This window comes from Hyperolius riggenbachi, chromosome 11, assembly GCF_040937935.1.
Source record: "Hyperolius riggenbachi isolate aHypRig1 chromosome 11, aHypRig1.pri, whole genome shotgun sequence".
Lineage (NCBI taxonomy): Eukaryota > Metazoa > Chordata > Amphibia > Anura > Hyperoliidae > Hyperolius > Hyperolius riggenbachi.
Window position 1 is genome coordinate 31,372,627 of NC_090656.1, and position 26,533 is coordinate 31,399,159.

General features: G+C 45.5%; 1 protein-coding gene across 1 annotated transcript in view; it reads right to left on the bottom strand.

Moving 5' to 3' along the window:
* LOC137538478 (NEDD4-like E3 ubiquitin-protein ligase WWP2) overlaps nucleotides 1-26,533 on the bottom strand; it is a 209,280-nt gene that overhangs the window by 64,365 nt on the left and 118,382 nt on the right. Inside the window, exons 7-9 of the mRNA XM_068260693.1 lie at nucleotides 16,791-16,880; nucleotides 16,487-16,661; nucleotides 145-199 (exon numbers count right to left, since the gene is read on the bottom strand). Of these exons, the coding sequence (XP_068116794.1) occupies nucleotides 145-199; nucleotides 16,487-16,661; nucleotides 16,791-16,880 (320 nt within the window). The remainder of the gene's footprint in view (nucleotides 1-144; nucleotides 200-16,486; nucleotides 16,662-16,790; nucleotides 16,881-26,533) is intronic.

Here is a 26,533-nt window from a genome sequence, read left to right on the forward strand (position 1 = left end):
GCAGCTAGAGTCCATGTCTCATTTTAACAGGTAATATGGCTGCCATGGGCAACGATTTGACTTCTACTCTAGTTTAAATAAACAAAACAAAAAAACTAAAAAATACAGCTTCACCAAAGAAAAGTTCCATGCTGGTTCACTTACCCCATCCATTGGGAAGAGGTCCGAGGGGGTCATTGTCAGGTGCCGCGGCCGGGGACTGTGAACAGAGAGACAGCAAGGTAGAGAGTGAGGACAGGGAGACAGGTAAGTAGTTCCCTCTAGTGACAGGACGCTGGAGGGAGATGCCATGTGCTCTGCAGACATCCCCAGCTGGACTGAGCTCTCACACGTCCGGCTTGTTCCCAAACCAGAGGGGAAAATATCGCAGGCCTTTCAAATGAAATCATTCTCAAAAGCCACCAGTAAACGCCCAGCCTTTCCCGACTCTGGGCTCGGCTCCTGGCCCCCCTTTCCAAGCAGACCCCCTCTCTCTCTCTCACCTCCTCCCCTCCCAAGCAAGCCCGTCCCTTGGCAGAGACACCAGCAAGAGTAGTCCAAACTGAAGGAGTATTCAGCAACTTATAGGCAATGCTGCTTGCCCCCCTTCCTTGGATCCTGTCTTACAATGCACCTTTCTTCTGCTGCAATGAGGAGATGCTTAGAGAGAGGAGGGAGGTGTGCAAGGGGGGGGGTGTGAAATTGCTGGGAGGTGTAGAGGGGGGCGTGTGGACTGCTAATGTTTATACAACTCCCCCTTATTTGACCTGCTCAGCAATCCCCTGGGACAGAGGACCAGTCTCCACTATGGGTAGCTTGTGTCCACCTCCTGAATAGATCTCCCACAAAATGCTCGGCAGTTGTGAAACATATGTAATGGGCGTTTGTGCATTCTCATCCTGATGAAACAGAGACCCGTTGCACTATTCAATGGCCTAAGAAAAGAATCTCTTTATGGGGGAAATCTGTGGCGTGTGCCCATTCCATTCATTCATCTCAGCACTTTTTGGAAAAAAAGGAAAAAAAAAATTCTTGCGGGCCAAGCTCTCGAAACGAACTTAAGCAAACAGACTTTACATACCAAGGGGGACAATTATAAAAGCAATTTCTTCACTTTGAGAAAAAGTACAATTTTGTTAATGACTTGCCCAGTAAAGCAGAAAAAAATTGAGCGTTATAAAGTACACGAATGTCAGAAAATACAAACAAGCTTTGGAAAGAATGAACGTACTCTTGGGGGGGGGGGGGGGGGGGGGCTGGAGAAAGACTCGCATTTCATACAATAATATCAACAACGTTTTGGAAAATATAACAGGGCAGAAAGGTTCTGTTGTTGCTAGAAGTCATGGGCCTTGATTCATATAAGGCCGGTAAACGTACTGCACACTGAAAGGGTGAGTTAAAATCAGTGTGCGCGCGGTCCTGTCTGCGTAGAGTGCGCTCTTAACTTACGCAACCTGATCTTAGTTTTCGCGCGATAGCATGTAGCGAAACCATTAATTAATGGAGTAGCGGCCGCGCTAGTGGACTATCGCGGTCACGCAACATGCTATCGTGCGCCAATTAAAGCAGACCTGAACTCAGCACTTACTCTCCGCTCTAAAATATAAGCAACAGCAGAATAACCTTGAAAGGAAAACATTTCTTTACCAATTAGCTGCTCTGCCGTGGCAGCCAGCTGACTCAGCTAAGATCAAATTACAACTTGTGATTAGTCACAGATGAGGGGGGAATTAGACAGGCTATACTCTCTAAATATATACAGGGTGCATTTCTCTATGTTTTCCTTCTGTCCTGTGCAAGAGTTCAGGTCCACTTTAAAGAGAACCTGAACTGAAAATTAAAAGCAAAATAAACATAAACACTTCATACTTACCTCCTGTGTAGTCTACGCATCAATCTGGTTCTCCTCTCCTGCGTCCCATTTGTCCACTGTGATCAATGGAATTCTCCATCCTCCATTTTGAAAATGGCCATTACCCCATAACAGCTTTCTGGTCAGCACACTGTTAAACTGTCATATCATCTATTTGAGCCATAGGGAAACATTACCTTGCACATTCAGTTGTAACTGACAGCAGCTGATATATAACTAACAGCAACTGGGATATTTCAGTTCTGACAAAATATTGTCAGAACTAGAAGGGATCGCTGTAAAAAGAAAATGGTGAGCTTCTAAAGGGGAACTGACTATGAGGTTAGTATGTAATATTCATTTTCAGCTACATCATGAGTTTATTTTAAATCATTTTACTCAGTTCAGGTTCCCTTTAAGATCAGCTCACATAAGTTAAGCATGAACGCTAGGCAGAGAGCACCGCGTTTAGCATGAGCACCCTAATTTTAAATCGCGTTGTCAGTGCGCGATACATTTATCAAGGCCAAGGTAAGCACGGTAGCATAGTGGTTAGCTCCCTTGCCTTGCAGCGCTGGGTCCCCGGTTCAAATTCCAGACAGGGCCTTATCTGCATGGAGTTTGTATAATCTCACCGTGTTCTGTGTGGGTTTCCTCAGAACACTTCGGTTTCCTCCCACATTCAAAAAAAAAAAACATACAGATGGCTTGCCCCTAAAACTGGCCCTAAATTACGATACATACATAGACATATGACTATGGTAGGGACTAGATCGTGAGCCCCTCAGAGGGACAGTTAAGTGACGAGACAATATATACTCTGTACAGCTTTACGGAAGAATTTTGGGCTATATAAATACTAAATAATAATAAAAGGTTAGATAATGGCGTTATTCTCGGTTTCTCAGATGAAGCTGTTCTGACGGATGAGCTATGGGAAGAAAATGTTCTCATCACACACAATTCTTTATTTCAGAATGATCATTTTACAGAATTGATAAGTGTCACGGACGGTTGCGGGGCCGCAGGCGCGTCCTGGAACCGCCCGTGAAGAAAAAGCGATCGCACTCGATTCCCTGCATCGATTGCGCTTCAAATCGATACAATCGGGGTTGAGTGTGTAGGGGGAGCTGAAGTCCTTTTCTTAGCAGAGAGAGCACCATCCTAAAGGCTGGATGGCTCTTTTGATATGCTAATGAGCCTGGGCCCAGAGAGTCCCTGGCTTCAAGCTGTGCGGATGGCCCATCCACCTGGTCTGAACTCTGAACTCAAATTGAAACCCAGAACTCTGTTTTCCCACAAAAAGGACATCTTTCCAGGAACTAAGTATTTTTCTCCCTTCTTTTATTTTTTATACTGGCTATTACTGTCTTAATAATTGTGATTTTAATAATTGTCTGTATATATTAATTATTTATATTGCGTGAATAAACGACTTTCTTCAAGTCATTCACTATCCGCTACCCTGCTTATCAGCACACGCAGAACTGATCCCGGGTCTCTGAAGATACGCTACTGTTTGTTTGTTGTTGGCTAGACAGAATACCGTGTGTTTAACCGTTTTATTCGCAGGACTAGTCAGTCAGTTAGTGGGCTCCACGGTCCCATGGTAACCGCGGTGGTGGCAGTTTACTCTGAACCAGTAGGTGACGTTGTAATTACCCGTGTCTCACAGGCTCCCTTCTGAGTTGTCTGCGGCTAATTCTTAACGGTTCCTGCGCATTGACTGCGACCAGAGTTCGCACGATCTGTGCGCTGGCACCGTTTAGAAGGCTAAGTGCGGTCAGCCACTAGGGCTCCTGTGACAATAAGTGATGGTAAACGTGACACTTTGCTTAGCTGAAACCGAGCCGACCAACTGCTGCAAGAACAATCCTCCATAGCACAACAACAGGCCTCATTACCTGTGGCTGATAAATCATCACACAGCTGGGAACCTGATTTCACTTCTGCTGAATTCCAGGAGGTTTTAACAGCAAAAATTGTTATTTTGGATTTGTTTATCTTATAGATGTTTTGTTTACATTATGCAGGAAGGGGAAGAGGAAAGTGAAGGTGATACCAAAAACAAAAATAAGGAAACTGTTCTTGTTTACCTTAACCCTTTTGGGACCAGTTCTGAACTGTAATGAAAGGAACTGTAGTGAAAATAACATGAGTAAAATTCCAAATTTTTTACAATATTCATTTATAGATTTAGTCAGTGTTTGCCCATTGTACAATCCTCCCTCTCCCTGATTTACATTATGAAATGTATTATCTTTAGTCCTGCCAGGTGATCTGTACAGAATGTTCGTTGCTAAAAGTTCTATGCACAGAGGGAGATACTGCTTGATGGGCAGTTGGACACAGCAATTATTTCCCATAATGCAACGAGGTTCATAGACAGCAAACTGTCAGGACCTTGGTCATGACATCACACTGGGGAGAGGTTTCACCACAATATCAGCCATACAGCCGCCCCCCCCCCCCACCCCCCCCCCCCCATGATCTATTTAAGAAAAGGTATAGATTTCTCGTGGGAAAGGGGGTATCAGCTACGGATTGGGATGAAGATCGATCCTTGGTTATAGTTCCTCTTTAACCCTTACAGGACCAGTTCTGGACCCTTAGAGAAACCGTAACCAAGAATTGAACTTCATCCTAATCAGTAACTAATACACCCCCTTTCCCATGAGAAATCTTTTCCTTTTTCAAACGATTTTACAATGAGCAAAAACGGACTAAATCATTTATACAAAATTATTGTAAAAATTAAGCACTTTTTTTTATTACATTATTTTCACTGGAGTTCCTCTTTAAGCACCACAGCCATCCATTCCCTTTTGTAAACAGTGATTACTGTGATTGTCTCACAATAATTATGGAGCGAGCTGGCTGCAGAGAGGACAAAGAGTTGTAAATGTCTAGAGCGATAAGACCTCTGTGAGTAGCAGAAATCTCCACCCTGGCAGGGATATCAGCTCCCAAAAAGAATGTATATTTCATTAGCAAGGTCTGGCACAGGTTAAAGCGGACCCGAGATGAAGAACTAACTATAACAAGTAACTGGTCTATATATCTTATCTAAAGTTTAGATAGTTTACACAGCAAATCTAGCTGCAAACAGCTTTAATAGAAAATGATACTTTCTTCCTGTGATACAATGACAGCAGCCATGTTGTTTGTAAACATTACACAGAGGCAGACTTATCTGTATTTTGAGCAAAAAAAACCTAATCCCCCCTTCTCCCCTCTGCCTCTGAAATCAATGGCTAGTAACACCTCCTCCTCCTCCTGCCCAGACTGAGCTCCCATGAGCCCTTGCTACTGCCAAGGCTCTCTGAAAACCTGTGGGCGTGGATTATTTAGCTTATAAGGAATTAGAGTATTAAAACAAAAACAAAAAAGTATTTGGATTGAGGAATGCCCTATAAACAATAGGAAAGGATCACAATTATGCAATGAGTAAAAGTTCACCTCAGATCCACTTTAAAGTCAGGGCTAGATTTACCATAAGTCACTATAGGCACGTGCCTACAGGTGCCTGATGGTGGAAAGGCAGCTTACTCCCCACCCCCTAGTGCCTCCCTCCTTCCCTATTCAAAGTCTTAAGGCGGAGTACAAAGGAGAGGTTACTCACCAAGCTTTCGGCATTCCACTGAAGAGATCTCCATTCAGTTGGGGGCAAAACTAGCTACTTAATACTGAGGTTACCTCTGGCTACCTAATGGTAATGGACACCTGTAGCTATGATAGGCAAGTGACGTAAGGAAGACGTGACAGATGGGCTAATCAGTATACCTGTGGTGCAGTTCAGAGGGGGGTTTGTAGGTTCATGGAGGGTGAAGTCTAGGGTGCAAGGACCTCTGTGCCTATAGGCTCCTGTGATCTAACTCCGGGTCTGTTAAAAGTATCAAGTCTATGGACAACTTTATGTCAACCAGACTTACCAACAGCTGAGATTGTTTCACAAGTGTGATAAAGGAGATACTAATAACTCCAAGTTAATGCAAATTGTACGCAAAGGTGTATATATATTCTAACTAGACCAATTAAGGGAACCTAAAGTAAAAAAAAAACCAGAATATCTCATTTGGGACTTCTACTTGCAGCCCGTCCTGTGCGATAAGATCTAAGATTTAAATTTTATTTTTTGCAGCTTCTACGATGCGGTTGACAGGTGAGTGGTTAGGGAGGGGACCGTGTGGGAGATGTGCCTACATGGGGCGTCCCTGTTAAACGACGCAATTCACGATTGCGTCCAACCGAAGCCTCCCACCTGAATGCTAATCTATGTAATTCCTGCTAGGTATGGTACAGCAGGCAAAGGGTGTATGACAGTGCACCTGATTGGCTGACAAGCGTCTGCTGGCCAGATAGAGGCAGGATATTGCTCTGACTGGAAGTTAGCAATTGTGTTTGTTGCAGTTGGCATTCAGTTTAGAGGTGGTGGGGTGAGTTCCCTGGAGGTGAGAGGTCCAGGGCTTGCCCGCACTTCCCTCTAGGTGTCGCATGTTGGTTTGGGGGCCCCAGTGAGTGAGAGAGACCTGGGGCCCCTGGGCTGTCATGTGGACCAGTGTTTGTGATTTAAAATTTTATTTTTTGCAGCTTCTACGATGCGGTTGACAGGTGAGTGGTTAGGGAGGGGACCGTGTGGGAGATGTGCCTACACGGGGCGTCCCTGTTAAACGACGCAATTCACGATTGCGTCCAACCGAAGCCTCCCACCTGAATGCTAATCTATGTAATTCCTGCTAGGTATGGTACAGCAGGCAAAGGGTGTATGACAGTGCACCTGATTGGCTGACAAGCGTCTGCTGGCCAGATAGAGGCAGGATATTGCTCTGACTGGAAGTTAGCAATTGTGTTTGTTGCAGTTGGCATTCAGTTTAGAGGTGGTGGGGTGAGTTCCCTGGAGGTGAGAGGTCCAGGGCTTGCCCGCACTTCCCTCTAGGTGTCGCATGGTGGTTTGGGGGCCCCAGTGAGTGAGAGAGACCTGGGGCCCCTGGGCTGTCATGTGGACCAGTGTTTGTGATTTTAAATTTTATTTTTTGCAGCTTCTACGATGCGGTTGACAGGTGAGTGGTTAGGGAGGGGACCGTGTGGGAGATGTGCCTACACGGGGCGTCCCTGTTAAACGACGCAATTCACGATTGCGTCCAACCGAAGCCTCCCACCTGAATGCTAATCTATGTAATTCCTGCTAGGTATGGTACAGCAGGCAAAGGGTGTATGACAGTGCACCTGATTGGCTGACAAGCGTCTGCTGGCCAGATAGAGGCAGGATATTGCTCTGACTGGAAGTTAGCAACTGTGCGATAAGATCATCACGGAACGATCCTTCTGTCCCACGCATTGACTTGGAATCTATTGTGGTGACTGGGCCAGTTGATGGCCACTGCACCTGCGTGGCCCTGGCCGTACGCATCCTCAATCTCGCTCCCGCTGCTGCGAGCATCCTGCACAGGCACAGTACGAGAGAATCTCATGAACGAGGATGTGCACGGCCAGGGCCGCTCAGGTGCAGTGGCCATCAACTAGCCCAGTCGCCAAAATAGAAACCAAGTCAGTGCGTGGGACAAAAGGATTGTTCCGTGATGGCAAAGAGCAGCTGCAGGGAGCCGGTAGAAGCCCAAGGTGAGTTAAAGAGAAACCGTAACTAAGAATTGAACTTCATCCCAATCAGTAGCTGGTACCCCCTTTCCCATGAAAAATCTATTCCTTTTCACAAACTGATCACCAAAGGGGCTCTGTATGGCTGATATTGTGGTGAAACCCCTCCCACAGGAAACTGTGAGGACCACTATCCTGTTTGTGAACCTCATTGCATTGTGGGAAATAACAGCTGTTTACAACTGTTTCCAACTGCCAAAAAAGCAAGCAGCATCTCCTTCCACAGACATCACCTGCCAGCAGTAAAAATGTCACCATATGGTAAATGTCAGTATGTAAATAAGGGAGAGGAAATATTTTACAATGGGCAAACACTGACTAAATCCTTTATACATAACTATTGTAAAAATGAAAGACTTTTTTATTACATTATTTTCACTGGAGTTCTTCTTTAAACTGTTATTTTAATGATTTTTACTCTAGGTTCCCTTTAACTACTTCATTTGATTTGTCCGATATCAGGCTGTATAAATGAGTATAACATTTACATCACCTTGGAGTTATTAAACATCCCATTGACTATTCCTACAAGTGCAGAATGAACTGTGCAGAGAAGTCCTCACACTACTGTACATGACTGCTGGCCAGTTTGGTTGAAGTGACAGATGAAATCTGAAATATGCAATTGTATTACTGACCACAGACACGATGCATGTGTCTGGCCAATGGACAGTTACGTACGTGTGGGAAGAGGTCCTGCAATTGTTTCCCCATCATTAGGAAAGCGACCGGGTTGAAAACAGATCGGCTCAGCAGATTAAAGCCCTAATGCTAGGTACCCCCATGATGCAATTTTCTGACAGATTTACAGTCAGATCAATTATCTCCAACATGTACGATCTGATTTCCGATTCAAACGATTTTTCATAGAAGAGAACAGAAAATTGTTCGAAAAATCAATCAGAAATCATATTGGACAGGTTGGAAATAACTGATCTGACAGTAAATCTGTCAGAAAAGTGCATCATGTGTACCTAGATTACCTTTCTACTGCTGGGAGAATGACAATACTGTGCTGGTGTTGATTATTCACCTGGATGACCTGCTGTCTCTTGAGATTCAATTCAGAGACAGATGCCTTGACTTTTTCCTTTAGAATAAATAATTCAGCAGCCATTGCTCCAGCAATGATGGTAGCCATCCAGACAGAGATACAACAAAACAGGCCAAAACCAGAACATTCCCACCACCATGTTTCACAAATGTGATAAGGTACTGGAATGCAGTGGTTTCCTTTCTCCAAATGCAATCAAAACATTCTATTTTGGCTTCATCCCTCCAAAAAACATTCTTCCAACACCCTTCTGATTTTAGAGCCAAACTGTAGAGGGCCAGCAATATTTTTAGGGAAGAAGAGAGGCTTTCTCCTTGTTACCCTCTCATACACACCATTCCTGTTCAGTGTTCTGATGGTGAACTCAAGAACATCCACATTCACCAATGAGAGAGAGGCCTTCAGCTGCTTAGAAGTTACCCTGATTTCCTTTATAACTTCTCAGACTACAGTGTATTACACACCTTCTCGGTCGGTTGGGTAACAACGATTTTGAATTCCCTAAATTTGTATACAATCTGTCTGACTGTTGATTGATGAAGTCCAAACTCTAAAGAAATGGTCTTGTAGCTTTTTTCCAGCTTTATTGGCATCAACAACTCTCCAAAGATCTCCTTTGTTTGTGCCGTGATACAAGTCAGCCTGGGTGGGTGAGGACCCCGGCATCCTGACTGTTTGCCGTGATACAAGTCCTCAAATATGTTGTACATGTGATCAGGCTTTGATGTATACCCGTTCTTTAAAGTAAATGCAAACCAACTCAACAAAAAAAAATTATAATCAAGGCTCTGAAACCAGAGCTTTCTCAATCCTAAATTGTGTCCCCGAGTACTCCCAAAGATGGGTGCATCTGTGCTGTGCATGCGTGAGCCTTGACTCGAGCATGCGCAGTATGGATCCATTAGTCCAGGGCTACCCAATACGTCCATCGCGATCTACCAGTAGATTGCGAAGGACTGGTGGGTAGATCGCGTCGGGATTTTAAAATAGTACGCTGACTATGCAGCTCTGGCGTACCACCTATTTGTGCTGCTCTGCTGCCGTACGCAGAGCAGCACACAGCCAATAGGTGCAAAGGGAGAGGTGCGGCGAGTGAGAGCCGCCCCTTCCTTCCCTGTCCTCCTCCTTCGTCCCCGCTACGCCCCTCTCCTCCACCACGTTGTCGGATCTCCTCTCGATCTCGCTGCATGGCCGGAGAGGCATGCAGTACTGAGACCTGTGATTAGCGGCGATCGGCAGAGGATAGGGGAGCGGTGGGTAAGGACGCGTATACAGGAAGTGCTTTTCCTGTATACACGCTGTTACCCTCCACTCTCCTCTCCACTGCTGGTCGTCGCTAATCAGAGGATTCAGTGCTGCATGCCCCGGTCATGTAGGGTCAGTGAAGGGGGGAGGGAGAGCACAATGTGGAGAACTGTGGCTGGTGGAGAGAGGGGGGCACCCATACCTAGCTAGCTATATGTGGGAGACCTATGCCTAGCTATCTATATGTGGGGGACCTATGCCTAGCTATCTGTATGGGGGACCGATGCCTAGCTATCTATATGGGGGACCTATGCCTAGCTATCTATATGTGGGGGACCTATGCCTAGCTATCTATATGTGGGGGACCTATGCCTAGCTATATATGGGGAGACCTATGCCTAGCTATCTATATGGGGGACGTATGCCTAGCTATCTATATGGGGAGACCTATGCCTAGCTATCTATATGGGGGACCTATGCCTAGCTATCTATATGAGGGACCTATGCCTAGCTATCTATATGGGGGACCTATGCCTAGCTATCTATATGGGGGACCTATGCCTAGCTATCTATATGGGGGACTTATGCCTAGCTATCTATATGGGGCGACCTATGCCTAGCTATCTATATGGGGGACCTATGCCTAGCTATCTATATGGGGGGACCTATGCCTAGCTATCTATATGGGGGACTTATGCCTAGCTATCTATATGGGGAGACCTATGCCTAGCTATCTATATGTGGGAGACCTATGCCTAGCAATCTATATGTGGGAGACCTATGCCTAGCTATCTATATGGGGAGACCTATGCCTAGCTATCTATATGTGGGAGACCTATGCCTAGCAATCTATATGTGGGAGACCTATGCCTAGCTATCTATATGTGGGAGACCTATGCCTAGCAATCTATATGTGGGGGACCTATGCCTAGCTATCTGTATGGGGGACCGATGCCTAGCTATCTATATGGGGGACCTATGCCTAGCTATCTATATGGGGGACCTATGCCTAGCTATCTATATGGGGGACCTATGCCTAGCTATCTATATGGGGGACTTATGCCTAGCTATCTATATGGGGAGACCTATGCCTAGCTATCTATATGGGGGACCTATGCCTAGCTATCTATATGGGGGGACCTATGCCTAGCTATCTATATGGGGGACTTATGCCTAGCTATCTATATGGGGAGACCTATGCCTAGCTATCTATATGGGGAGACCTATGCCTAGCTATCTATATGTGGGGAGACCTATTCCTAGCTATCTATATGTAGGGGACCTATGACTAGCTATCTATATGGGGGGTGCACCTATGCCTAGCTATCCATATGTGGGGGAACCTATGCCTAGCTATCTATATGCGGGGCACCTATGCCTAGCTATCTATATGGGGGACCTATGCCTAGCTATCTATATGTGGGGGACCTATGCCTAGCTATCTATATGGGGGGACCTACGCCTAGCTATCTATATGGGGGACCTATGCCTAGCTATCTATATGTGGGGGACCTATGCCTAGCTATCTATATGGGGGACTTATGCCTAGCTATCTATATTGGGGACCTATGCCTAGTTATCTATATGGGGGGGGGAAGTATGCCTAGCTATCTATGTGTGGGGTGCAACTATGCCTAGCTATCTATATGTGGGGTGCACCTATGCCTAGCTATCTATATGGGGGACCTATGCCTAGCTATCTATATATGGGGGACCTATGCCTAGCTATCTATATATAGGGGACCTATGCCTAGCTATCTATATGTGGGGGACCTATGCCTAGCTATCTATATGGGGGGCATCTATACCTGACTATTTTAAATGTTGGGAGATCTCTCGAGCTCGGGAATTTTAAAAGTAGCTTGCGAGTCAAAAAAGTGTGGGCACCCCTGCACTAGTCTTTGGAAGTACTCAAGGACACAAGTACAGTACTCTTAAAGACTACCCAAGTAGGGCAGGGGAATAGAATTGGGAGGGGGGGTGGGGAAGTGTGGTGGAAGGACAGTACGGAAGATACATAAACAAAAGGAGAGAAGAGGAAATTACGGAAGAGGTTGAAGGAGAGAAAAATTAAAAGAAGAGCAAGGGGGAGAGAGAGGAAAAGAAGGAAGATGGAGAAGTAGTGTGTGGTAGGAATCGATTCTAGAGTTTAGAACACTGGATGGAAATCTTTATGTGTATTGCCAGCTTAAAGCTAAGCTGAAGTGAAAATAAACTTATGATATAATGATTTGTATGTATAGTACAGCTAAGAAATAAAACATTAGTAGCAAAGAAGAGAGTCTCATATTGTTTCCAGTACAGGAAAAGTAAAAAAAAAAACTTCACTTGTTATCTATGAAAAAAAACGCTTCTCTGAGCTCTTCCACGAACTGGGTCCAATACAGTCCTGTTTTCTGAAACACTGATACATCAAAGAAACAGTGAAAGACAGCTAGCGAGAAGTTTTTACTGCAGGAAAGTTCGAAGGGTCATTATTTCTGCTTTGCTTTATAGCTTAACCACTTAAGGACTGCAGTCTTAAAACCCCTTAAAGTGAACCTCCGGACTAAAAATCTACTCAGCAGAACTGAAAAGGCTTGGTGTTTCTTTAACAGTTTCACAGCATCAGAACTTTGTTTTTCTTACCAAAGCATCATTTTTAGCTGCATTTTTAACTAAGCTCCACCCATCAAAGAAAAAAAGCCCGGGCTTTTTTCCCTGATGCTGTGCAGAGCATGATGGGATTTCCTATATTGTTATTCTCGTTGCCTAGCAGCTGGAAGGGGTGATCAGCACACAGGACAGTTGGAACTGTGTCTCATGCTCCCTGTCATCTCCTTTCAACCAAAAAGATGGTTGCCCTCATGAAATCACAAACATTTGCCTGTTCTTTTAAAACAGGGTGGGTAAGAGATTATATTACCTATATATTTTAATAAACATAACTAATGTAACTTAATAACAATATGTCTGTTTAGGCTGAAGTTCCTCTTTAAGGACCAGACACTTTTTTTCCATTCAGACCACTGCAGCTTTAACAGTTTATTGCTCGGTCATACAACCTACTATCTAAATGAAATTTACCTCCTTTTCTTGTCACTAAGGCTGCATTTCCACTTGTGCGGTGCAAATCGCCGCGGTAAAAATTTGCATGCGGATGCGAATTACGCATGCGGGTCTATGCGAATTTTCCTTCGAATTCGCATGGATGATGATGTATGTGCATTTAACCATAGCAGTACTGGTGTGCTTTTCCATTGTTTCTATGCGAATTTGCATGAAAATTCGCATATACAAACCTCATGCGAATTTCCCATTAAATACATTGTATGTGATTCGCATAGCGGTATGCGATATGCGAATTCTGATGGCTCTGCCATGCGAATTTTTTCTGCACAGAAAAACGCAAAGGAATCCTGGCAAGTGGAAACAGTCCCATTCACTTGTATTGCTATGCGAATTTGCATGCGAAAAACGCATGCGAATTCGCGATAGTGGAAATGGGCCCTAATACAGCTTTCTTTTGGTGCTATTTGATTGTTGCTGTGATTTTTAGTTTTTATTATATTCATCAAAAAAGACATGAATTTTATCAAAAAAAAAAAAGGATTTTTTTTTTAAACTTTCTGTGTTGACATTTTTCAAATAAAGTAAAATTTCTGTATACATGTTTGTCTAAATTTATTGTGCTACATGTCTTTGATCAATAAATAGACACTTATTGGTTTTTTTTTTTTGGGGGGGTAAAAGTTATAGCGTTTACAAACTATGGTGCAAAAAGTGAATTTCCCCATTTTATAGCATCTCTGACTCTTCTGAGCACCTGTCATGTTTCATGAGTTGTTAGAATTCCAGGATAGTATAAACACCCCCCAAATGACCCCATTTTGGAAAGAAGACATCCCAAAGTATTCACTATAAGTCATGGTGAGTTCATAGAAGATTTTATTTTTTGTCACAAGTTAGCAGAAAATGACACTTTGTGACAAAACAAAAAAAGTTTCCATTTCTAACTTGTGGCAAAAAAAAAATGAAATCTACCACGGACTCACCATGCCCCTCTCTGAATACTTTGAGGTGTCTACTTACCAAAATGAGGTCATTTGTGGGGTGTGTTTACTGTCCTGGCATTTCAGGGGGTGCTAAATTGTAAGCACCCCTGTAAAGCCTAAAGGTGCTTATAGGACTTTGGGTCCCTTAGCGCACCTAGGCTGCAAAAAAAGTGCCACACATGTGGTATCGCCGTACTCAGGAGAAATAGTATAATGTGTTTTGGGGTGTATTTTTACACATACCCATGCTGGGTGGGAGAAATATCTCTGTAAATGACAATTTTTTGATTTTTTTACACACAATTGTCCATTTACAGAGACATTTCTCCCAGTTCATAGAAGATTTTATGTTTTGTCACAAGTTAGCGGAAATTGATTTATATTTTTTTTTCACAAAGTGTCATTTTCCACTAACTTGTGACAAAACATAAAATCTTCTATGAACTCATCATACACCTAACGGAATACCTTGGGGTGTCTTCTTTCTAAAATGGGGTCACTTGTGGGGTTCCTATACTGCCCTGGCATTTTAGGGGCCCTAAACCGTGAGGAGTAATCTGGAAACCAAAATGCCTCAAACTGACTGTTCAGGGGTATAAGCATCTGCAAATTTTGATGACAGGTGTTCTATGAGGGGCCGAATTTTGTGGAACCAGTCATAAGCAGGGTGGCCTCTTAGATGACAGGTTGTATTGGCACTGAAGTGCAGGAAGCGCAGGATGTTCTCAAATCGTGACCTGGACATGGCAGCAGAGAACATGGGCATGTGATGTATTGGGTGCGTAGACCAATAAGAACGCAATACATTCTTTTTGACTGGACCCATGTTAAGGAGAGGGCCCCAAAAAAATGTTAAGTTTGGAAACTTGGAGTGGTTTCCACCGAAAAGGCGGGGCATGGTAGCTTCTTGGATTGGCGGTTGCGTATTGTGTGGCATAACGGTTGGTCTCAGCCACAATTAAGTCGTAGAGATCCATGGTGCAGAACAGATGAAAAAAGGTCTAGAGCGAATCCTAGATAATCTGTCTCCACCTGGACTCCAGACTGGGCAGTGAAAAGGGGCAGTATGGGTGCAGCGGAACCAGGGGATTGCCAATTGGGATTTGCCAGCACCTCTGGGAGACTATGGGTAGTACGTGCCCGTTTTGCTGGTGGCTGCGACTCGGGTCTTAATGCACGTGCCACCAAACCAGTTTCTACTACCATGCTGGTGCTCGCCACTTCACCAGGGTCTACGGTAGTACTGGTGCTAGGTCCAGGAGATGCTACGCTGCTGGTGCATGCCTCACCGAGAAAACTCGGATCAGCGCTAGCACCACTCTGCTGCCCTTGAGTCTGATCCTGCGGTCCAGTGACATGGGGTGTGGTACACCTGGCTCTAGCCGAGACCTCAACCTCATCATTGCTATCGGCTGCTGTTCACCGGTTCGTATTCTGACCCGGATGAGGCTTCCCAATCGCACTCACCACACTGGGCCTCTTCAGCGTAATACCCATTTTTTGCCATAGTGGACATTGCCATAGTGGACTGCTAAATTTAAGCGGTTTTGGGGTTTCAATCTTACCTGAATGACGTCTTCATCGGGTCCATAAGCGTCGCCTCCCACCATGCGTTCCAAGAGCCGCATTCACTGGTCACATAACACAAACACTTCCTCCTTCAACCCGGAAGGAGGAAGTGTTTGTAGTTACGTGACCAGTGAATGCGGCTCTTGGAACGCATGGTGGGAGGCGACGCATATGGACCCGATGAAGACGTCATTGTGGTAAGATTGACCGCCCCGCCTCTCCCCCCCCCCCCCTTTCCCCACAGCATTCCTGGGAGTTATCCGGATAGCAACTATCCGGATTTCTCCTGGGTAGAAGTTGAGCATGCCTGCTGATATGATGGGTAGCAGTGACAGATGGTGAAAGGGGGTGATTGATGGGTGATCAGTGGGTGATTAGAGGGGAGAACAGATGTAACCAATGCACTTGGGAGGTGATCTGAGGGCGTATGTGCGAGTGATCTGAGGGTGTGGGCGGGTGATCAGGTGCCCGCAAGGGGCAGGTTAGGGTCTGATTTGATGGGTGGCAGTGACAGGTGGTGACAGGGGTGATTGATGGGTGATTGACAGGTGATCAGTGGGTGATTACAGGGGAGAATAGATGTATACAGTACACCGGGGGGTTCTGGGGTGGATCTGAGGGTGTGGGGGGTGATCAGGAGCCCCCAGGGGGGCAGTTTAGGATCTAATCTAAAATATAGCATTGACAGATTCTGATAGGGTGTGATTGATGGATGATTAGGGGGGTGATTGGATGCAAACAGTGGTCTGAGGGTGTGATCTGGGGGGGGATCTAATTAGTCCCCCAGGTGCCGCCGCCGATCGGTGTTACGCGGTCCTGGGGTTGCCACTTTGCCGCCGCCTATTGGTAGTGGGCGGTCGGTAGTGGGTAGTGTTTAAAAGACAGAGTGTACTTTTAATATTGCTATTGTGAAAGAATGATGCAATGTTATTAAAAAACGCTATATAACTCAGAATATGCAACTCTTTTCTTTGCTAATAATGTTCTATTCATTATCCGTACTAGACTTACAAATCATTATATCATAATGGTTTTTTGTTCTGCTTCAGGTTTGCTTTAACAATTTGAGCTATAGAAGTGTGTGCTGTTTCTTACCTGGTACAGGTAGCGTTGGCTCAGCTGCTCCATCGCTCCCTGCAGCTGATTCCTCTGCGTCTGCCATTGCTCGTAGTTGCGTACGTACTCAGCCGTTGGCCTCTGCCAGGTGGTGGTGCGCGTGTTGTGGTCCACATAATAATATCGGCCTCGATTATCCACCCGCTTCTCCCATCTGCAGGGAGCACAAGAGAAATGTTCATGTTCTGCAGATCTGGGATAAGCCTGCTGAGGCAGCCAGGCCACCTGCGAGGCAGAGGGCACATAGCAGCGACATAGAAAGCAGTTATGTGTGAGGTCTCACCCAGGTGGCAAAGGTCGTTCCCACGTGGTAGTCTTTGTGTTATGGTCCACGTAATAAACCCGTCCGTTACTCAGCTGCCTCTGTTCCCATCTACAACACACAATACGCAAAAACATCATCATACCATCCCGGAAAATACAAATATAAAAAGCACAACGCCACTATGGGCTCGATTCGCTAAACCGCAAATTGCTTGCAATTGCACACAAAATGCGTGATTGCACGCGAAAACGCTAGCGTGGCTGTGATACGAGTTATCACGGTTTAGTAAATCAAGCCCTATGAGTGATCTCATCATTCCTAGACTCCTGATAAATCTTCAGAAAGCATGTCCGCAGTTTAACCACTTCACCACCAAGAGTTTTTACCCTAACGGAGCAATTTTCACCTTGCAACGCTCTTCTTCCCTTTCATTCGCCAATAACTTTTTCACTACATATCACAACAAAATGATCTATACCTTGGTTTTTTTCGCCACAAATTAGGTTTTTTGGGGGTGATATTTGTTTTCAGTAGTCACTTTACTTTCTATGCATTTTAACGGGAAAACAAGAAAAAAATGAAAAAATACACTATTTCTCCAATTCCATCCCCTGTAGTTTTAAAATAAACAATGCTACCGTATATATAACACACACATAGTATCTGCCTATTTGGCCTGGTTATCACAAGATTTTATTTATTTCCCTAGTAAGAAGTATGGTGACAATATATTATTTGGAAATAGAGGTATTTTTTCTATGTTGTGGTTTTCGTCTTCTCATTGCACACTACCAATGATTACAAGCCCTTATTAGTAAAAATAAGAGTAATACACCCTCATGGCATACATATTTAAAAAACCGAGTCCCTAAGGTAACTATTTATGTATTCTCTTTTCGATTCTGTCACTTTTGGGTTTGTTTGTTTTTACAAGTGTTTCATTTTGGTACAGAGTATATGAAAATAACTACCGTATTTTGTTTGCTTTTCATTCAGTTTGCCGCAAAAAAAAGAAATAATAATAATAATATGACATAAGCCACGGATCTCAAATACTCCAAATTCTATTTTCTCCTTTGCCACGATTAAAATGATACCCAATATACAAAATCAGATAACTTTTTGGCCACATATACACTATTAACCTTGAGTCATTCTTTCTTAGCAAAGCCCATGGAGCATCTAAACAGTCAAGAAAAGCCATAAATGTCACCATTCTGAAAACTAGAGACCTTCGCCTACTCCGATATACATATTTTGTAACATTAGTACTCATGCAGTTTTGCTGAAATTCTTCCATAACTTTGAAAATGGCCATTTTTTTTTTCACCAAATGCAAACACGTCATTCTTTCTTATCAAAGGCTCTGGAGTGACAGAACATTCGATACATGCCACATATTTTACCATTCTAAAAACTAGAATGGGAACATCGGCTGGGAGCATCCTGCGCATGCGCAGTACAAGATTTCCTCCTACTGCTCATGAGCAGAATACTCTGGGCGTGATCGAGGGGTGCGGTGGCCGGCGACTGGCTCTGTCCCCAGAAACGAAACTAAGCCATGGCGGCGGACCGGAGGATCGTTCCGGGATGTCACGGGCACATGACGGCTACAGTGGGCTGGTAGAAGCCCTAGGTAAGTGAAACTTTTTTTTTTTTAGTTTAGTTAAAGGGAACCTTAACCGAGAGGGATCTGGATGTTTCCTTTTAAACAATACCAGTTGCTTGCAGTCCTGCTGATGTCTTTGGCTGCAGTAGTGGCTGAATCACACACCCGAAACAAGCATGCAGCTAATCCAGTTTGACTTCAGTCAGAGCACCTGATCTGCATGCCTGTTGAGGGGCTGTGGCGAAAAAGTATTAGAGACACCGGATCAGCAGGAGAGTCAGGCAACTGGTATTATTTTAAAAGGGAAAATCCATATCCTTCTCAGTTTAGGTTCCCTTTAGGCAGGGAATACACTAGACGTGTTTGTGCGCGGTTTGCCAAGGATGTCAAAATGCGCACAATTCTACAGGCTATTAAAGTCAATAGTCTTGCACAGGAAACACGTGTCCCGACCAGTTGTTTGCGTTTTGAGTTTTTCCAGAACATTTTCAAATCGCACAGCTTTCTGCTTTTTTCTGCACGACGCGTACGTTCACATACAGTACATGCCACGAAAATGCGGAAACGTTCACAAACAATGGATTAATTAAAACGTGAACACAAAAGCCGACGGAGACCCAGGAATCGCAGGGAAAACGCACTGGACGTGTTTGTGCGAATTTTGCCGAAGACTGCAAAACGCTTACGATTCTACAGGCTATTGAAGTCAATAGCCTTGCACACGAAACACACGTCGTGATCATTTTGTGGTGTTTATGTTTTTAAATCGCACAGCTTTATGCTTTTTTCTGCACGACGCACACATTCGCATACAGTACATGTGGATATGTTTGAGGAAAAACATTTGCGTTAAACCGCTAATACAAAAGCTGACGGAGATCAGTGAATCGCCAGGGAAAATGGCCCTGCAAGTGTGTTCCCTGCCTTAAAGGAAACATCCTTATTCAAAAGAGATGGAACAGCACCTCGGCAATCCTCTGTGGGGGTGCGGGAACCATACCCTTGTACCAACAGGGTGAAGTTCCGTCTTGTTTGAAGATAATGGTCTGCACCACATCCAAGTATTAATCAGCTTTATTGAAGATCCATAAAATGATGTGTAGCAGCTGCACAGCATTTTATGGATCTTCAATAAAGGTAGCCATACACTGGTCGATTTGCCATCAGATTCGACCAACAGATAGATCCCTCTCTGATCGAATCTGATCAGAGAGGGATCGTATGGCTACCTTTACTGCAAACAGATTGTGAACCGATTTCAGCCTGAAACCGTTCACAATCTGTTGTGGTGGTGGTGCTGCCGCCGCTCCCGCTCCCCCCACCCCGCATACATTACCTGCTCCGCCGGCGCGAGTCCTCCCGGTCACCGCTGCTCTGTATGCGCTCTGGTCTCCAGGTCCGGCATGCTTTGCTTCTTCCTGCCCGGCAGGAAGTTTAAACAGTAGAGCGCCCTCTACTGTTTAAACTTCCTGCCGGGCAGGAGGAACTGAAGCATGCCGGAGACCAGCGCAGACACGGAGCAGCGGTGACCGGGGGTAGTCGCGCCGGCGGAGCAGGTAATGTATGCGGCTCTATTGCGTCGGTCATCGGGCAATCGAACGCCGCTAGCCACGCGCTCCCTACCCGCGGGTGATCGACGGTAATTTTCCACACGGAGCGATCGACGGGATCGGACGAAATGGATCGAAATTCGGAGTGTAGCGCGAACGATTGGCAGCAGATTCGATCCCAGTGATCGAATCTGCTGTCGAAACAGCGGCAAATCGGGCCAGTGTATGGCCAGCTTAAAGCTTATTTATACTTGGATGTGGTGCGGAGCATTATCTTCAATGAAAGGAAACATCCATTTAAAAAAAATAAATAAATAAGCAGATCTACTCTGCTCCCAGCAGGTCTCCCGGGGTCCCGTCCGTACCAGCTGCAAACCAGGCGAGGTCGCTCGCGTTCACACTCCCATCGCCAGGAGCAGTACTTCTGCGCCTGCTCAGAACGTTGCCATTGACGGAAGCGGTGCAGCCATGCGCTCACCCAGGCGCAGTAATCGTCGGCAGCTGGTACGGAGGGGTCCTCAGGCAACTCACTGAGAGTGGAGCTGCGGCAAGGGACACACAAACTGCCAGGGGCTGGAGGAAGCCCCAGGTAAGTATATAATGCCCCCCCCCCAAGCTTGAAGTGCATGCACGTGTGGGTGCTGCGTGTGCACAAGCAGCAGAAACGCAGGAAGTTTTAAGATGTCTGTTGGTCCATTAAGAGGGACCAACATTATAACACTACTGGCAGTCCAGTAACGGTTAAAGCAAACCTGAAGTGAAAATAAACGAGGTGTTGGATCGTATGTTTAGTACAGCTAAGAAATAGAACATCAGTAGCAAAGAAAAAAGTCTCATTGTTTTCCAGTACAGGAAGCGTTAAAAACCTTAGAAGTTATCTATGCAAAAGAACTTCTCTGGCTGTTGGACCCACTGGGTGGAATACAGTCCTGTTTTCTGAAGCACTTAGACAGCCAAGGAACAGTGGGAGAATGCTTGAGATAAGGTTTTACTGCAGGTGAGTTCAAAGCATTCCTATTTCCGCTTTGTTTTATAGCTTAAAAGACAGAGTGTGGTTTTAAAACTGAAACTGTGACGGTGTGATGCAATGTTAAAAAAAAGCTATATAACTAAAAATAAGAGATTCTTTTCTTTGTTTCTAATATTCTATTCATTATATAATACTTTTTTTTTTGCTTTAAACTTTTCATTTCTCCTAAATATGATTATTATCAGTCCCTTAAAATTGACAAGTACGGCGCAGGTGCAGTGAGTCGTTGAAAATGAAACCGAGCCATGGCGGGGGGACAGGAGGATCGGTTTGTCCCGGCGCAGGTACAGGACATCTGCAGGGGACCAGTAGAAGCCCCAGGTAAGTTAAAGAGGAACTCCAGTGAAAATAATGTAATAAAAAAAATGCTTCATTTTTACAATAATTATGTATAAATGATTTAGTCAGTGTTTGCCCATTGTAAAATCTTTTAAATCCCCGATTTACATTCTGACATTTATTACATGGTGACCTTTTTACTGTTGGCAGGTGATGTAGCTGCTGCATGCTTTTTTGGCAGTTGGAAACAGCTGCAAACAGCTATTTCCCACAATGCAGCAAGGTTCACAGACAGGAAACTGGCAAGAGTACATACTCAGAATTACTTTGTGGGAGGGGTTTCACCACAATATCAGCCATACACCGCCCCCTGATGGTCTGTTTGTGAAAAGGAATAGATTTCTCATGTAAAAGGGGGTATCAGCTACTGATTGGGATAAAGTTAAATTCTTGGTCGGAGTTTCTCTTTAAACGCTTTTTCTTTTTTTTCCTGTTAACAATATGTCTGCTTCCATTAAAGCAGGAATAGAAACACTGCAGATTTATTGCTGGATTTGTGTCAGCTGTAACAAAGAAATGTTTTTCTGTAAAGGTTATTATGCTCTTGTGTATCTTATAGAGCAGAGAGGATGTTCTGAGATCAGATCCACTTTAATCCAGTTTGGATGAGACTTTTTAGGGTTATGTGGATCTTATCAGTGCAAGCCATACATCTACAGTGATGTAAAAAAACGTTTTGCCCCCTTCTGATTTCTAATTCTTTTGAATGTTTGTCACACTTAAATGTTTCTGCTCATCAAAAACCGTTAACTATTAGTCAAAAATAACATCATTGAACACAAAATGCAGTTTTAAATGATGGTTTTTATTATTCAGTGAGAAAAAAACCCTCAAAACCTACATGGCACTGTGTGAAAAAGTGATTGCCCTCCTTGTTAAAAAATAACTTAACTGTGGTTTATCACACCTGAGTTCAATTTCTGTAGTCACCCCCAGGCCTGATTACTGCCACACCTGTTTCAATCAAGAAATCACTTAAATAGGATCTATCTGAAACAGAGAAGTAGACCAAAAGCACCTCAAAAGCTAGACATCATGCCAAGATCCAAAGAAATTCAGGAACAAATGAGAACAAAAGTAATTGAGATCTATCAGTCTGGTAAAGGTTATAAAGCCATAAGAAAAGAATAATAAATCAGGAAGGGGGTAAATAGTTTTTCACATCACTGTATATCATTCTGTATGTGGTGAGGGTTGGGGGAGCAGAGATACGGGGTACTCAGGTATGTTATGGAGACACAGAACCACCAGGTATGGATCTGTATGTGGTGAGGGTTGGGGGAGCAGAGATACGGGGTACTCAGGTATGTTATGGAGACACAGAACCACCAGGTATGGATCTGTATGTGGTGGGGGTTGGGGGAGCAGTGATATGGGGTACACAGTTATGTTATGAAGACACAGAACCACCAGGTATGGATCTGTATGTGGTGGGGGTTGGGGGAGCAGTGATATGGGGTACCCAGTTATGTTATGGAGACACAGAGCCACCAGGTATGGATCTGTATGTGGTGAGGGTTGGGGGAGCAGTGATATGGGGTACCCAGTTATGTTATGGAGACACAGAACCACCAGGTATGGATCTGTATGTGGTGAGGGTTGGGGGAGCAGTGATATGGGGTACCCAGTTATGTTATGGAGACACAGAACCACCAGGTATGGATCTGTATGTGGTGAGGGTTGGGGAGCAGTGATATGAGGTACACAGTTATGTTATGGAGACACAGAACCCCAGGTATGGATCTATATGTGGTGAGGGTTGGGGGAGCAGTGATATGGGGTACACAGGTATGTTATGGAGACACAGAACAACCAGGTATGGATCTGTATGTGGTGAGGGTTGGGGGAGCAGTGATATGAGGTACACAGGTATGTTATGGAGACACAGAACAACCAGGTATGGATCTGTATGTGGTGAGGGTTGGGGGAGCAGTGATATGGGGTACACAGTTATGTTATGGAGACACAGAACCACCAGGTATGGATCTGTAGGGTTCTGTACGTGGTGAGGGTTGGGGGAGCAGTGATATGGGGTACCCAGTTATGTTATGGGGATAAAGAACCACCAGGTATGGATCTGTAGGGTTCTGTATGTGGTGAGGGTTGGGGGAGTATTGATATGGGGTACCCAGTAGTGTTGGGCGAACAGTGTTCGCCACTGTTCGGGTTCTGCAGAACATCACCCTGTTCGGGTGATGTTCGAGTTCGGCCGAACACCTGATGGTGCTCGGCCAAACCGTTCGGCCATATGGCCGAACTAAGAGCGCATGGCCGAACGTTCCCCGAACGTTTGGCTAGCGCTGTGATTGGCCGAACGGGTCACGTGGTTCGGACCCCGAACGCGCTCTGATTGGCCGAACGGGTCACGTGGTTCGGCCCGAACGCGCTCTGATTGGCCGAACGGTCACGTGGTTCGGGTAAATAAATACCCGAACCACGTCATATCGCCGCCATTTGTCTGTGGGTTTAGCTTTGGGTAGGCAGGCAGGGTAGTTCGCGCTCCAGCCACGCTAGCCAGGGTCCCCCCAGTCATTGTGTGTCGCTGCTGGCAACAGTAGTACACCGCTCGCTCAGCCACACTATATAGCATTGTGTGTACTGCCACTGTGTACCTCGCTCAGCCACGCTTTATATAGCATTGTTTACTGCCACTGTATGTACACGGCTCAGCCAGACTATATAGCATTGTGTGTACTGCCACTCTGTGTACACCGCTCAGCCAGACTATATAGCATTGTGTGTACTGCCACTGTGTGTACACCGCTCAGCCAGACTATATAGCATTGTGTGTACTGCCACTGTGTGTACACGGCTCAGCCACACTATATAGCATTGTTTACTGCCACTCTGTGTACACGGCTCAGCCACACTATATAGCATTGTGTGTACTGCCACTCTGTGTACACCGCTCAGCCAGACTATATAGCATTGTGTGTACTGCCACTGTGTGTACACCGCTCAGCCAGACTATATAGCATTGTGTGTACTGCCACTGTGTGTACACCGCTCAGCCAGACTATATAGCATTGTGTGTACTGCCACTGTGTGTACACCGCTCAGCCAGACTATATAGCATTGTGTGTACTGCCACTGTGTGTACACGGCTCAGCCACACTATATAGCATTGTTTACTGCCACTCTGTGTACACGGCTCAGCCAGACTATATAGCATTGTGTGTACTGCCACTGTGTGTACACCGCTCAGCCAGACTATATAGCATTGTGTGTACTGCCACTGTGTGTACACCGCTCAGCCAGACTATATAGCATTGTGTGTACTGCCACTGTGTGTACACGGCTCAGCCACACTATATAGCATTGTTTACTGCCACTCTGTGTACATGGCTCAGCCAGACTATATAGCATTGTGTGTACTGCCACTCTGTGTACACCGCTCAGCCAGACTATATAGCATTGTGTGTACACCGCTCAGCCAGACTATATAGCATTGTGTGTACACCGCTCAGCCAGACTATATAGCATTGTGTGTACTGCCACTGTGTGTACACCGCTCAGCCAGACTATATAGCATTGTGTGTACTGCCACTGTGTGTACACGGCTCAGCCACACTATATAGCATTGTTTACTGCCACTCTGTGTACACGGCTCAGCCACACTATATAGCACTGTGTGTACTGCCACTCTGTGTACACCGCTCAGCCAGACTATATAGCATTGTGTGTACTGCCACTGTGTGTACACCGCTCAGCCAGACTATATAGCATTGTGTGTACTGCCACTGTGTGTACACCGCTCAGCCAGACTATATAGCATTGTGTGTACTGCCACTGTGTGTACACCGCTCAGCCAGACTATATAGCATTGTGTGTACTGCCACTGTGTGTACACGGCTCAGCCACACTATATAGCATTGTTTACTGCCACTCTGTGTACACGGCTCAGCCAGACTATATAGCATTGTGTGTACTGCCACTGTGTGTACACCGCTCAGCCAGACTATATAGCATTGTGTGTACTGCCACTGTGTGTACACCGCTCAGCCAGACTATATAGCATTGTGTGTACTGCCACTGTGTGTACACGGCTCAGCCACACTATATAGCATTGTTTACTGCCACTCTGTGTACATGGCTCAGCCAGACTATATAGCATTGTGTGTACTGCCACTCTGTGTACACCGCTCAGCCAGACTATATAGCATTGTGTGTACACCGCTCAGCCAGACTATATAGCATTGTGTGTACTGCCACTGTGTGTACACCGCTCAGCCAGACTATATAGCATTGTGTGTACTGCCACTGTGTGTACACGGCTCAGCCACACTATATAGCATTGTTTACTGCCACTCTGTGTACACGGCTCAGCCAGACTATAGGCCCATACACACGTCGGATTTGCGCGAACGACGGGTTGTTTGAACGTTCCGTCGTTCGCACGTTTCCGCATGAAATCCGGCGTGTGTACAGACTATCGTTCGGGAGATAAGACTGGTTACCAACGATCCGCCGGGCGGATCGCTGGTAACCAGTCTTATCTCCCGAACGATAGTCTGTACACACGCCGGATTTCATGCGGAAACGTGCGAACGACGGAACGTTCAAACGACCCGTCGTTCGCGCAAATCCGACGTGTGTATGGGCCTTATATAGCATTGTGTGTACTGCCACTCTGTGTGCACCGCTCAGCCAGACTATATAGCATTGTGTGTACTGCCACTGTGTGTACACCGCTCAGCCAGACTATATAGCATTGTGTGTACTGCCACTCTGTGTACACCGCTCAGCCAGACTATATAGCATTGTTTACTGCCACTGTGTGTACACGGCTCAGCCAGACTATATAGCATTGTGTTTACTGCCACTCTGTGTACACCGCTCAGCCACACTATATAGCATTGCGTACTCTGCCAGTCAGTGTGTATATTGCTGGGATCAGTAATACTCCACTCACCGCCAACCACTATATGAGCTCACCATGAGTTCCTCAGAGACCTCCGCTGTGAGCAGCACTCCCAACAACAGCAACAGCCAACGCCCCACGCAAGCTATAACATCCACCCCAGCAGCCAGTGGTCAGCAGCCGCCCTCCCCGGAGGAGAACGTTGTCTCCATCGGTCCGTCGCCAGAGCGATTAATGAGGGCTGCCATTGAGGAGATGATGGGGCCTGATGTGGAGGAGGAGGTCTGGCTCAGGCCAGCATCCCAAGTTAATGTTGAGGACGATGAGGGGTCTGTGTCTGGGGATGTTGGGGTGGCAGAGGTGGTGGGTGGG